Source organism: Grammomys surdaster, unplaced genomic scaffold, assembly GCF_004785775.1.
Source record: "Grammomys surdaster isolate TR1022 unplaced genomic scaffold, NIH_TR_1.0 99, whole genome shotgun sequence".
Lineage (NCBI taxonomy): Eukaryota > Metazoa > Chordata > Mammalia > Rodentia > Muridae > Grammomys > Grammomys surdaster.
In genome coordinates, this window is record NW_021604578.1 from 4,997,050 (window position 1) to 5,009,493 (window position 12,444).

The following is a 12,444-nucleotide window of genomic DNA, read 5'->3' on the forward strand; positions in this document are numbered from 1 at the left end:
TGGAAGTCCTAGCCAGAGCAATTAGACAACAAAAAGAAGTCAAAGAGATACAAATAGGAAAGGAAGAAGTCAAAATATCACTATTTGCAGATAATATGATAGTATACTTAAGTGACCCCAAAACTTCCACCAGAGAACTCCTAAACCTGATAAACAACTTCAGCAAAGTGGCTGGTTATAAAATCAACTCAAACAAATCAGTAGCCTTCCTCTACATGAAAGATAAACAGACTGAAAAAGAAATCAGGGAAATGACACCCTTCACAATAGTCACAAATAATATAAAATACCTTGGTGTGAATCTAACCAAGCAAGTGAAAGACCTGTATGACAAGAACTTCAAGTCTCTGAAGAAAGAAATAGAAGAAGATCTCAGAAGATGGAAAGATCTCCCATGCTCATGGATTGGCAGGATTAATATAATAAAAATGGCCATCTTGCCAAAAGCAATCTACAGATTCAATGCAATCCCCATTAAAATCCCAACTCAATTCTTAACAGAGTTAGGAAATTCTCAAATTCATTTGGAATAACAAAAAACCCAGGATAGCAAAAACTATTCTCAACAATAAAAGATCTTCAGGAGGAATCACCATCCCTGACCTCAAGCTGTGCTACAGAGCAATAGTGATAAAAACTGCATGGTATTGGTACAGAGACAGGCAGGAAGATCAATGGAATAGAATTGAAGACCCAGAAATGAACCCACACACCTATGGTCACTTGATCTTTGACAAAGGAGCTAAAACTGTCCAGTGGAACAAGGACAGCATTTTCAACAAATGGTGCTGGTTCAACTGGAGGACAATATGTAGAAGAATGCAAATCGATCCATTCTTATCTCCTTGTACAAAGCTCAAGTCTAAGTGGATAAAGGACCTTCACATAAAACTGGATACACTGAAACTAATAGAAGAGAAGGTGGGGAAGAACCTTGAATATTTGGGCACAGGGGAAAAGTTCCTGAACAGAACACCAATGGCATATGCTCTAAGATCAAGAATTGACAAATGGGACCTCATAAAATTGCAAAGCTTCTGTAAGGCAAAGGACACTGTCAATAGGACAAAACGGCAACCAACAGATTGGAAAAAGATCTTTACCAATCCCACATCCGATAGAGGACTAATATCCAATATATACAACGAACTCAAGAAATTAGACTCCAGACAACCAAATAACCCTATTAAAAAATGGGATATAGAGCTTAACAAGGAATTTTCAACTGAGGAAACTCGAATGGCTGAGAAGCACCTAAAGAAATGTTCAGTATCCTTAGTCATCAGGGAAATGCAAATCAAAACAACCCTGAGATTCCATCTCACACCAGTCAGAATGGCTAAGATTAAAAACTCAGGTGATAGTAGATGCTGGCGAGGGTGTGGAGAAAGAGGAACATAATAAATCTTAATGAGAGAGAGAGAGAGAGAGAGAGAGAGAGAGAGAGAGAGAGAGAGAGAATGAATTCTTTGTCTTTGTGTGTTCTGTGACTGGTGTTTTTGTACAACATTGGATTTAGAAGATTCATCTGTTTTACTACCAAAGCAACACCTTGGGGGTTTTCAGTTGGAGTTTTTACATATAGTTCTGAAATGAAGAATCTCATGTAGATCTTTTAATGAATGATGACTTCCTGATATGCTATGTAACCCTTTAAACATTAGTCATTGATTTATAATCAAATCTACTTATATTGTGGAATATCAGTAATAATATATTAATTCTCTGATCCTTACTGCTCTTGAACTAAGGGTAGCAACTGTGTAGAGTTTTGTTCTGGTAGACAGTCACAGAACTCCTAGATCACCTGGAACTTGTACAGGACTGATTTGTTGTTTTCCTTGCTTAGTTGTGGTATGACTTAGTCCTGAAATTTGGTGTTTCTGGTTAAAAGGCATAGTCTTTCTGACACTCCAGTGGAGAGCACAAGGTGCTTAGCAAGTCCCGACTTGTTCTAGCCTAAAGTAGCTAGCTGCTGAAAACTCTGCTCAGTCTTTTCCAGCCTTCCTACCTCACGGACAGTGTAGAAGTTCACTTCTCCATGGATTCCACCCTTCACAACTGCTTCCCCGACAGCCCTAAACTTTTATCTTCAGATTTCTTGTGTTGACAGCTATACTATTCTGCTTGATTTCTCCATGTTGTGTCCGAACTACAGAATTCTTAGTGGAAAAATTATGAACTGTTTTCCAGTATAGTTCCTTTGGTGTGGAAGGATTCTTTCTAGTTATTTCTGCTTTCGGCCTCTCTCATCCATTTTTCTCTATTTTGCTAAGAGTTTCTAATTGCTATATATGTATTTGTTAATCAGGTAAATTTCTTAGAAACAGCTTCTTTATCATTACTAACTTGGAACCTCACCAGTTGAGAATTCAGGAAATAGAGTATAAAAGTAAAAGTAGAAATATAAAGATGGGCAGACATACAGCTGAAGAGGATAGGGTCTAAGAGTTTATGGAAAAGGTCGCTACTCAAAGTGGGCAGTGAGAGATGGTGGGGTGGGCTTCCACGTGGACAGACACTACGAAAGCGTTCACGGAGAAGGAACAGTCGAACTGATAGGAAGCTTTGTCCAGGTTGTGTGTTTATAGAAACAAGTCTGATTTGATTAGTTGGTTACGTCTAAGGCGATAATTCAGAAGAAGTCTGAAAAGGAGTTCTGATGATGCTACACAAGAACTTAAATGGTGAGGAGACAGGAGAGACTGAGGTGTTTGAACTGGCACTGAGTTTTGGACATAAGTAATAGGGAGATAAATCTGGTAACATGCTAAAGGGTGTGTTGGAACTTAAAAAAAGACAAAAAGATTCAGATCAGGTAACAATATAGCCTAGAAAGAACTATAAACTATGGATGGAGAAGGAAGCTAACATACCAAGCTGAGAGAATGATCACTTGTAACACTTTTTACCATGTGACTCACACGTATTTCTCTTTAAAACTAAAATAATGAAAAATCTGTCATCTTTACAGGAAATGGAGTTCTTCTCTTGGCTTCTGAGGGTTCCCCCCTTTTTTTCTTTAACTATTCTTATTCTGAACTAAGCCATTGTGCTTGTGGAAACATCAGATCACTTGGTCATTCATATTTATATTGGCACTTCTGAGGATAGTTTATTTAACTGCCAACTGAGAGATTATTTGCACTTTGAAAAGGAGCATCAATACAGAATTATCATTTGTTTTTGGTAGTAATATAGCCAGCCAATATAAGATTTTTCTTTTCTTACAAGGGGAATTTATTACAGGAATGTATAAAATTATGGGGATCATAAAGGAATCCCAGAAAAGCACCACAGTGACGACCGGAACTTCATTAGCAGTTTGGGAGACTTCAGATCAATGAGAGCTCCTTCCAGTGTTCTTTTTATATTTCAGATCTTGCTGATGTCCAGTTTACTCAGAATATTTCTTCCTTTTTTCTTCTTCTCAAGATTGAGTGGTATGTAGTGCAGACTGACATTAAGTTCTCTGTGTAGTGAGGAATGGCTTCAAATTTTCAATCCTCCTGCCTCCACACCAGAGTGCTGAAATTACAGGTATATGCCTCCCATATCTATCTGGTTGTATTCAGTTCTGGGGACTAACCTGGGAGACATCGAGGCAAGGACTTCACCAGCTAAGCTATGTCCCTAGCCCTTTACTTCCGTATTTCTGAACAGATTTTCAAAGAACGTTATTTTCATTTCTGAGAGATTCACATTAAACATTCATAGCAAACATGGTTATACTTCTTTAAACACAATAATAACAGCAGCATCTTGAAAACTGAGGCATTGTAAAAAGTCTGTATGGATTTATAAATTAATAATATCATTCTAAATTGAAGAGCGCAGTTTGATGTCATGTCTTCAAATGTTTGTTTTTGTTTGAAGTGGACCTCTGTCTTTAAAAAAAATCTGTTTAGTGATTTGAGAGTAGGTGCTGTCTTTTTGAGGATTCATAATATGGATGCTTTTTAACTGCAGTCGGTTAACATACCAGGCAACCCATTATAATTAGAACATGTCACAAGTTAAAAATGTGTTTCCTACAGCTAACCTATAGAACGTGGTAGTTTAACAACACGACTGTTTACCACTCTGGTCCCACACGGCTCACTGCTTCATTGCTGTTGCCCAGCATTCAGGTGAACAGTTAAGTTTGAAAACAGCTGGGTGGTGGTAGCTCACGCCTTTAATCCCACCACTTGGGAGGCAGAAGCAGGCCCTGGCAGAACCCTGTGAGTTCAAGGCCAGCCAGGGCTACACAGAAAAAAACCTGTCTCAAAAACAAACAAACAAACAAACAAATGAGTGAGTGAACGAGAGGAAGAAAATCATTTTCTTGGACCAGTGAGCTGGCTCAGTGGGTAAAAATCAACTCCTGCAAGATGTCTTGTGACCTCCACATGTATATACTAGGGGATGTGTATACATATACATGTATACACACACATGCATATGCAAACACAACACACACATATATACACACATAACACAAAGACACGCACACACATTAAGGTGTTTTTAAAAGAAAAGCTGTTTTGAGTGCATATTGCTCCATCACCATCAAAAGGTTGGAAATCTTGAGTGAACCGATCATAAACTGGTGTCTGCGTTGGCTGTTCTACTGGTCAGTAACCTCTTGATATTGAAGAGTTTGGGACTCTTCTGGATTTTTGTAATTCAAAGCTTTATCTTGTCATTTTTATTCAGAGATTATTACAGATAATTCTGTCATAATTTGCTTGATAGTATAGCAACTGTATTCTCTAAGCATTGTATTTAAGACATTGATTGTCTTGCAGCCAAAGCTTCATATTAAATCATGGGAATTCTTTCTTCTAGGGCTGATCCCCTCTCCAACATGGTTCTAACCTTCAGTGCCAAAGAAGATGCAATCGCCTTTGCAGAAAAAAATGGTATGATTCAGCCTCCTGCCTGCTTGCCTCTCTCCCTCTGACACTCCCTCCTTCCTTTCTTCCTTCCTAAGTAGAGATAAGATTTTGTGTTCTTAACCTTAAAATCACTTAAAAATATGAAATTTGGACAGATCCTTAGCTGGACACCACCAAGGCAGAGTTTGGTCCCTGACACCCACATGGTAGAAGAAGTAACCCCCACACAATGTCCTTTGACCTCTACCTGAATGCTGCAGTGTGGGGTGAACACACAGTAAATAAATGTAAAGAAAACATTTTTAAAAGTGTTAAATATGGAATTTGAGCTGAAAAAAAATCTTTTTATGTATCTAACACAGCAGTTTTTAGGCTTGTTTTTTTTTTCCATATCAAAATTTCTCCCTGCCCTTATCACAAAATATAAAATGGAAAGTCCAGTATTATATCAAAGACCAAACTTGAAATAGAGACAGAGGATAAGATCACTGGCTCATACGTACCTTGTTTCTGAATCTTTCTGCAAAAATTTCTAATGCTTAGTCACTTAAAATCTAATTGCATATATCATGAAGTGGTCTGTTTCAGTTTTAACATTTCATTGTAAAGTTTTTTCTTTTGATCTAAAAATCTAATGCCCATTATTCTACTTAATAGCATATTAATGACTTGAAGATAGGTATCATATTCATCCTAAACTTTCCATTAGTTTAAATGTCTACATTTGCTCCTTTAGCAGATGTGACAGGTCTAATACCAAACATAATATTAGCTGTATGTTATATTACATTTATGCAGCATAAGGAACATGTAGAAGCTTTTGAAAAAGTTTATAGTGATCTTGCTATAAATAAAAGTTCTTTAAAAATCATTTCCTGCTATTAAGCTAATATACTGTAGTGCAAAGGAGGCACTGGGCCCAGAGTAGTCTATATCCATTTTTGAAATTGTGTGTTTAATTTCATTTTCACAGCTAAGAATACTTATCAGGGGCTGGAGAAACAGCTTAGTAGTCATTAGGAATGCTGTCTGCTCTTCCAGAAAACCTAGGTTCAATTCCTAGCATATTCATGGTAGCTTACAGCTGTCTATAACTCATACATGTGGTACCCAGACACACACACACGCACATGTGTGTATGTATGTGTATATATATATATATATAAAATATGTATGTATGTATGTATGTATTTATATGCAGGCAGTTCTTATAAAATTTTAAAATAGTACAAATAAAGTCAATATCCAGTGTTTACCTAAAATATAGGTAATTGGTAGTGATTATCTCTGACCTCACCTGCTTCCCTCTGTCTGGCATCTTTGTAGATTGTGTCTCTTTTACTTAAAATGTACTACTGTGTATTTGTACCCAAATCATTGTGTTTGATAATACATGTGTTGGTGTGACTTTTCCTGGGAGACATGTAAGCCAATGGCTATTCCCCAAGATAAGGCACCAACAACAGACCAAAGAAGCTATTCCACCCAAGTCTATCTTAGTGGACCAGTGAGTTTATTGGATGGATGGCTCCAAGTTAGGTATTATTAAGAAGCCCAGCTACCCTGGGTGATATCTCACAAAAGCTGGTGCTGACTGCTTGCTTTGTAGGCAGCTCCACTAAACAGACTCCTTTCCCCAGTAATTGTTCATTGCTTATATAACCTCAACAAGGAGCCTGTGAGTCTTACAACTGTCTGAGCTTGCTACATTTCCTTAGTTTCCTGGACTGTTTTCCTCCCACAGGATAGAACAGTTGAATTTAAAGGATGTGTCATGAAATCTCCTAAGTCTAATACAGCTAGGCTTCAATGTATATTTGTTATCTAGGAATGAGATAATACCTTAAGTACATTGTTAGTGTAAGGTAGTATATGTTAAAAATTAGTGTTATCAACTCTATTTTATGTAAGAATGTGAAAGCACTGTAGATGTTTTGTACAATATTTGTTGTACTTCCTCACTGAGTATGACATAGCCTGTGATCTAAAGTCAGGTTCTGGGGGTAAACAGGATTATAGCAGCACATATGCTGAGCACATTCTGGGTTTAAAGCCAGACCAACGGTATTTGTAACCATGGCCGGTCACCATGACTCTGTACGATATTTCTGTAAAATGAGAGCCACTGTGAGCATTCAATGAGTTAATAACAGCAAAGTGATTAGATTGGATCTGACACATCGTGCAGAAAAGTACATAAATATATCTTGTTACTAATAGACCAAAGACTTTCTTCAGAAAGATTTAAGTGTACTTTCTTTGGACATTTTTTTGGCCAAGTTCTGAATTCCTTACAGGAATAACCATATTACTACTTTGATTCAAGATAGCATTGTAAACTGTTTCTGCATTTTAATTAAGCAGTTCTATTAATGTTTCCCATCCTTTCAGCCTTCCGTACTTCATGTCTCACACCTCGCAAATTACTCCTCTGGGGTTTGTATCATGAGTTCAACAACAGGAAATCTAATTAAACTGTTAAATCCCTGGCTAGTCTTTGTCTAAGTGGTCACAAGGCATACATGGCTAGGTTGCTATGTGAATTGCAGGTGTGAAGTAGACACTGCTGCTATTGAAATCAGTTGATTTTCTAATTTGATTTACCTCCCCAGGAAAGAAAGTTGGTTAGTCAGAGTCAGTAGGAAGTGTAACTTGAGAAAACTCAGCACACAGGAACTTAGATCCCGTGGATCAACATTCTTCATCTGCAGCACTGCAGAACAGAGTCACTGCTTTGTCTTAGCACATTCACAAAGCCTGATACATACACCCAGTGACATACATACTAAGGACTCTTTAGCCTCAAGAATTGAAAGCTACAAGGAATTTTAGGTTGATGTCATGCTTCCGTGTTAACTGTGGTACTATAATCTGCTGTGGTTCTTTAATTCCTAGCATTCCATAACTTTTAAGTAGGTAGGTCCTACTTTTTCAGGTATACTGGAAGCAAGGTGTCTTAGTCACTGCTCTATTGCTGTGAAGGACACCTTCACAGTTGCTAATCAAGGCAACATTTATAAGGGAAAGCATCTAAGTGGGAGCTTACGTTTTCAGAGGTTCAGTCTATTACCATTATGGTAGGAGCATGGCAACAGGCATGGTACTGGAGGAGTAGCCTAGAGAGTTACATCCTGATCCATAGGCAGAGAGAGACTGCCTGAGCTGGGTGTTTGAAACCTCAAAGCCCCACTCCCAGTGACACACTTCCTCCAACAAGGCCTCCTAATCCTTCTTTCAGTTTCCCTGACTAAGCATCCAATTATATGAGCCTATGGTGGCCATTTTTATTCAAACCCCCATTCAAGGTCTAAGTAAATGGCTTGGAGGGTTACAGAATCCTCATGGCTTAAAAGATCTTTCTCAAATTCCCCAGCAACCCTCTCCATTGTGATTTACTTCTCTTAGACTATTGTAAGGGACATAGAAATGAGCTTTCCTTTCCCCATACCTAACATCATTTTATTGGGAGCTAATACTATTGAAAGTTATGTAAACCAATATCTAAATTACCAAAAGTAGGACATTGAAGTGCTTCAAGCAGATGGGCTGTCATATACCTTTAATCCTTGTTGATGGGAGGCTTGAGGCAGGAAGACTAGAATTTCAAGGTTATCTTCAGCTATATGAGGCCCTATCTCAAAACAGACAGACAAACAAACGAAAGAAAGAAGGCAGGAAAAGTTCCAAAGCACCGATAGATAAAGACTGCTGGATTAAGAGGTAAGCATGTACCAATCCCTTCCATATTGTCTTGCCACCCAGGTTAGCTTAGCCAGTAATGTACTTGATCCTTAGTACACATTGTTTTTCATCTTTGAATGAGAATGTGGGTTGGATCGGACCACTCCGTGACCTCATTATTTTCTCTGCACAGTAATGTGTTTGTGTCCGTAAAGGTGACTATATTGAAAGTAAACTCTTCAATGGCTCTATGTTTATGCATATGCGTACTTTTCAGTAGTGCCAGATGTCAGAGGCCAAGTAAAGAGTCACAAAAACAAGATAACTTATATACTCAGGATATTCTGAAAACAGTGTATTTTTTTAGTTTTTCCATTTCTCCAATATCTAAATGTAGATTTTTTTAAAAAAAGAAGTCATGATTGTAATTTCCTTGCATAAAGTTATATGTACAGAATTAGTTCAATGAGGAGTAAAATCTTCAGTTTTACTTACTTTCTAGACATATTTAGTGATCTCTGCTGCCTTTTGAGAGCTCAGGCAACAAATGTCATCATGTCAAAGGTTAAAGTTTAGAATAAATAATCCTATTTAGAACCCCAGAAAGCATGAACAGTCACTATCCATGTTTACCACTCAAGAAAACTAAGGTGTAGAGACATTAAATAACAGTAATTAGCAAGGTCACTTATTAACAATTTGAACAAGTTTTATTTAAAATGCCATGGGCCAGTGAGGTGGCTCAGTCAGTGAAAGCACTGATAACCTGAGTTTAATCCTGGGGATGACATAGCAGAAAGAAAGAACTGACTCCCCCAAGGTGTCTTCTGATCCATACAGATATGGCACACGAGCATGTGTACACAAAATAAATAAGTAAAAGTAAAATTAAGTCCCATTCATTTATATATAGGCCATGATGCCTTCTCTACATGAATCGAGTTGTTGGAATAGTGACCATGTGGGTCTGAAGGTCTGAAAATAATATTTAGTACTTGTCCTGTGACAGAAAATATTAGCTGACCTCTATTTACTTATTTCTGAAGTGTCAAGGATCATGCCGAGGGATCCCTTATACATTCCAGGCAAGTACACTACCCACTGAGCTCTGCTCCCAGACTCTGGCCCTCCTCTCTTCTTCCCCAGGTCTACTTCCCATTTCCACTGGGAAAGCTCTTTTCCTTCTAACTTTTAAAAGAACTTTTAAAAGGTTTTGTTTCTTTGTTTTGGAAATTAAAAGATAATTTCATTATTTTCTACTTTCCTTCCTTCAATTCTCCTGTGTATACCTTCTTCTCCTTCTGTCAAGTATATGGCTTCTGCCTCTTTTTCTCTAACAACTGTATTTATATATGTAAAAATATGCACACATGCAAGTAAATATAATGTTACTTGTATATATATGCTCTCAAAGCTGATCCCTGGTATTGAATAGCTAATTAGGTAACTCTTCCCTGTGGAAGACTATTTCTCCTGCTCTCAATATCCCTTAGTTACCTGGAGTTCTTTATCTAAGGTTGGGGGGCTTGAAGATTTCCCCTTTCACATCAATATGTTTGTTCGGGTCATTCTCCTTCAGGTCTTCTTAAGCAACCATGTCGCTGAGACTTCATAGGTATGAATGGCTTCCCTGATGTTATTAGGAGATACAATTACACTACAGACATCCTGCTTCTCTGACTCTGAAAGTGTTTCTGTGGCCTCTTTCCTGGCAACTAGGTGCTGATGTTGTGTTGTAGAAGATCAGCTGGGACTAAACTCAGCTGTTCTCTGCATTTTGATCAGTTGTGGTTTTCTGTAATGGTCTCCACCTATCCCAAAGAAATGCTCCCTTGTTGCAGGATGAGAACTACACTGATCTTTGGGTATAGGATAAGTCTTTAGGGTGTAGTTAGGGATTATGCTAGTTTAATAAAGTGTTAGTTGTAGGTCTTCTCCAAGATCCATAACTTCACTAGCCTTGAGTAGTTGACTAGGTTTGTAGTACCAGACATGATTTCTCACTTATTGAGCAGGCCTCAAATCCAATTCGATAGCTTTGGTTACCACCAAGTCCTTTGACCTCTTACAATGATTTTTCCCCTTACAGCTCTTGCCATATAGTTGTGTATTTTAGTTCTTTGCATTACAGTTGTTCAGGGCACTCTATTATATGTCAGAGCTGTGTGGCCACACTCTAGGGTTAAATCATATGTGAGACATAGTAGTTCTGGTGCTCAAACAGTAATATTTTACCCTGCCTACTAAATTCTAAGTACCTACCAGGAAAAACAAAATTTTATTCATCTTTATCTTTAATGTGTTCAATACATAATTGGTTAATTTAAATTAATATTAGTGAATTATTTTTCCATTCAGTTACTTTCCAGAAAACATGTTAATTTGTAAATTATTTTCCATATCATCTAAACTTTTCTATGTCATTTTAATTTGCTTTTGCTTTTGTCATACAATAGAACTGTTAAAAATTTTTCGGATTAGAAATTTGAAGGAAAGAAACTATAGAAAGATGACTACCAATTTCTTATGTTCTTAAATTATTTATTAAATGTGTATGGATGTTTTGTCTACATGAATGTCTGTGCACCAAGTATGTGTCATATGCTTGGAGGTCCTGTTACTGGGGTTACAGATAGTTGTGAGCCACCATGTGGGGGCTGGGAGTTGTACCTGAGTCCTTTGGAAGAGCTGTTAGTCACTGAGACAGCTCTCGAGCTCAGTTTCCTAATTACAAGCAAAGGGAATTTCTCTTCCTCTTAAAGTCTGATAAGTGAGTAATTGAAAAGAAAGCAGACAAATATGAGACTGTCTCGGAAGATGTATAAAGGAGCGAAAGTCTAGGCTTGGAGCATGGGAACAGGTTTTATAAAAAAGTAAGGGGAGGAAATTCATGGTGAATGAAGACCATCTTATTCAGAATTTTAAAACTGTCTTTGCATGCATGTGTGTGATGTGCTGATGTGGGTATGGAGGTGAGAGGGCAGCATGGGGGTCTGTTTTCTCCTTCCACTGTGGATGCTGGAGGCGGCAATTGGGTTGGCATGCTTTGTGGCAAACATCCTTAGCTGCTGAGCCATCTCACTGGCCCAGATTGTTGTAAGCTTTCAGGTAGCATCCCTTAGAATAATTAATGCTATCCTGCCAGAGCCTCCCTGAGCAAAGTGAGTAGCTGATCTCTAGCTGCCTTCTCCTGTGATGAAGTTTTTTGACAGCTGCATTCCATTTTATAAGCATTTAATCAGTCTGTTGGATAGCTTTTTGTTGCTATTCCAAAATTCCTAATTTAACCAAATTAAACGTGATACAGGGCCAGGCAGTGGTAATGCACACCTTTAGTCCTAGCCCTTGGGAGGCCAAGGCAGGCAGATCTCTGTGAGTTTGAAGACAGTCTGGTCTACATAGTGAGTTCCAGGACAGCCAGGGCTATGTAGAAACACACCCACACACACACACAAAATAAAAGGAAGAGAGGAAGGAAGGAAGGAAGGAAGGAAGGAAGGAAGGAAGGAAGGAAGGGAAGGAAGGAAGGAAAATACAGAAATATTTGGAGTATTTAAGAATGATAGAGCCTTTCATGGGGAGACAAGGTCTAGAAACTTGAGTGCCACCCACCACCAAAACTGCCCTGAGCCAGTGGCTTTAATGTTACCTCAGAAATTTAAAGAATGATACTTCGGGACCACCGAGGGTGAGTTTTAGAAGTTATAGTGTAGATTTATAGGTCGGAGCTTAAGACAAAAAGAAAGGAAAAAAAGAGTGGAAGAGTATGAGGAGGACTCCTAGATAAAGAGCAGGAGGGTCCCATTGAGCCTCACTGCCTCAGAGTTAATACAGCTTCCCTCCCTCCCTCCCTCCCTCCCTCCCTCCCTCTCTCTCTCTCTCT

General features: G+C 38.3%; 1 protein-coding gene across 1 annotated transcript in view; it reads left to right on the forward strand.

Annotated features, from left to right (window-relative positions):
- Ndufs4 (NADH:ubiquinone oxidoreductase subunit S4) overlaps positions 1 to 12,444 on the forward strand; it is a 101,041-nt gene that overhangs the window by 75,686 nt on the left and 12,911 nt on the right. The window contains exon 4 of the mRNA XM_028784400.1: positions 4,831 to 4,904. Within this exon, the coding sequence (XP_028640233.1) occupies positions 4,831 to 4,904 (74 nt within the window). The remainder of the gene's footprint in view (positions 1 to 4,830; positions 4,905 to 12,444) is intronic.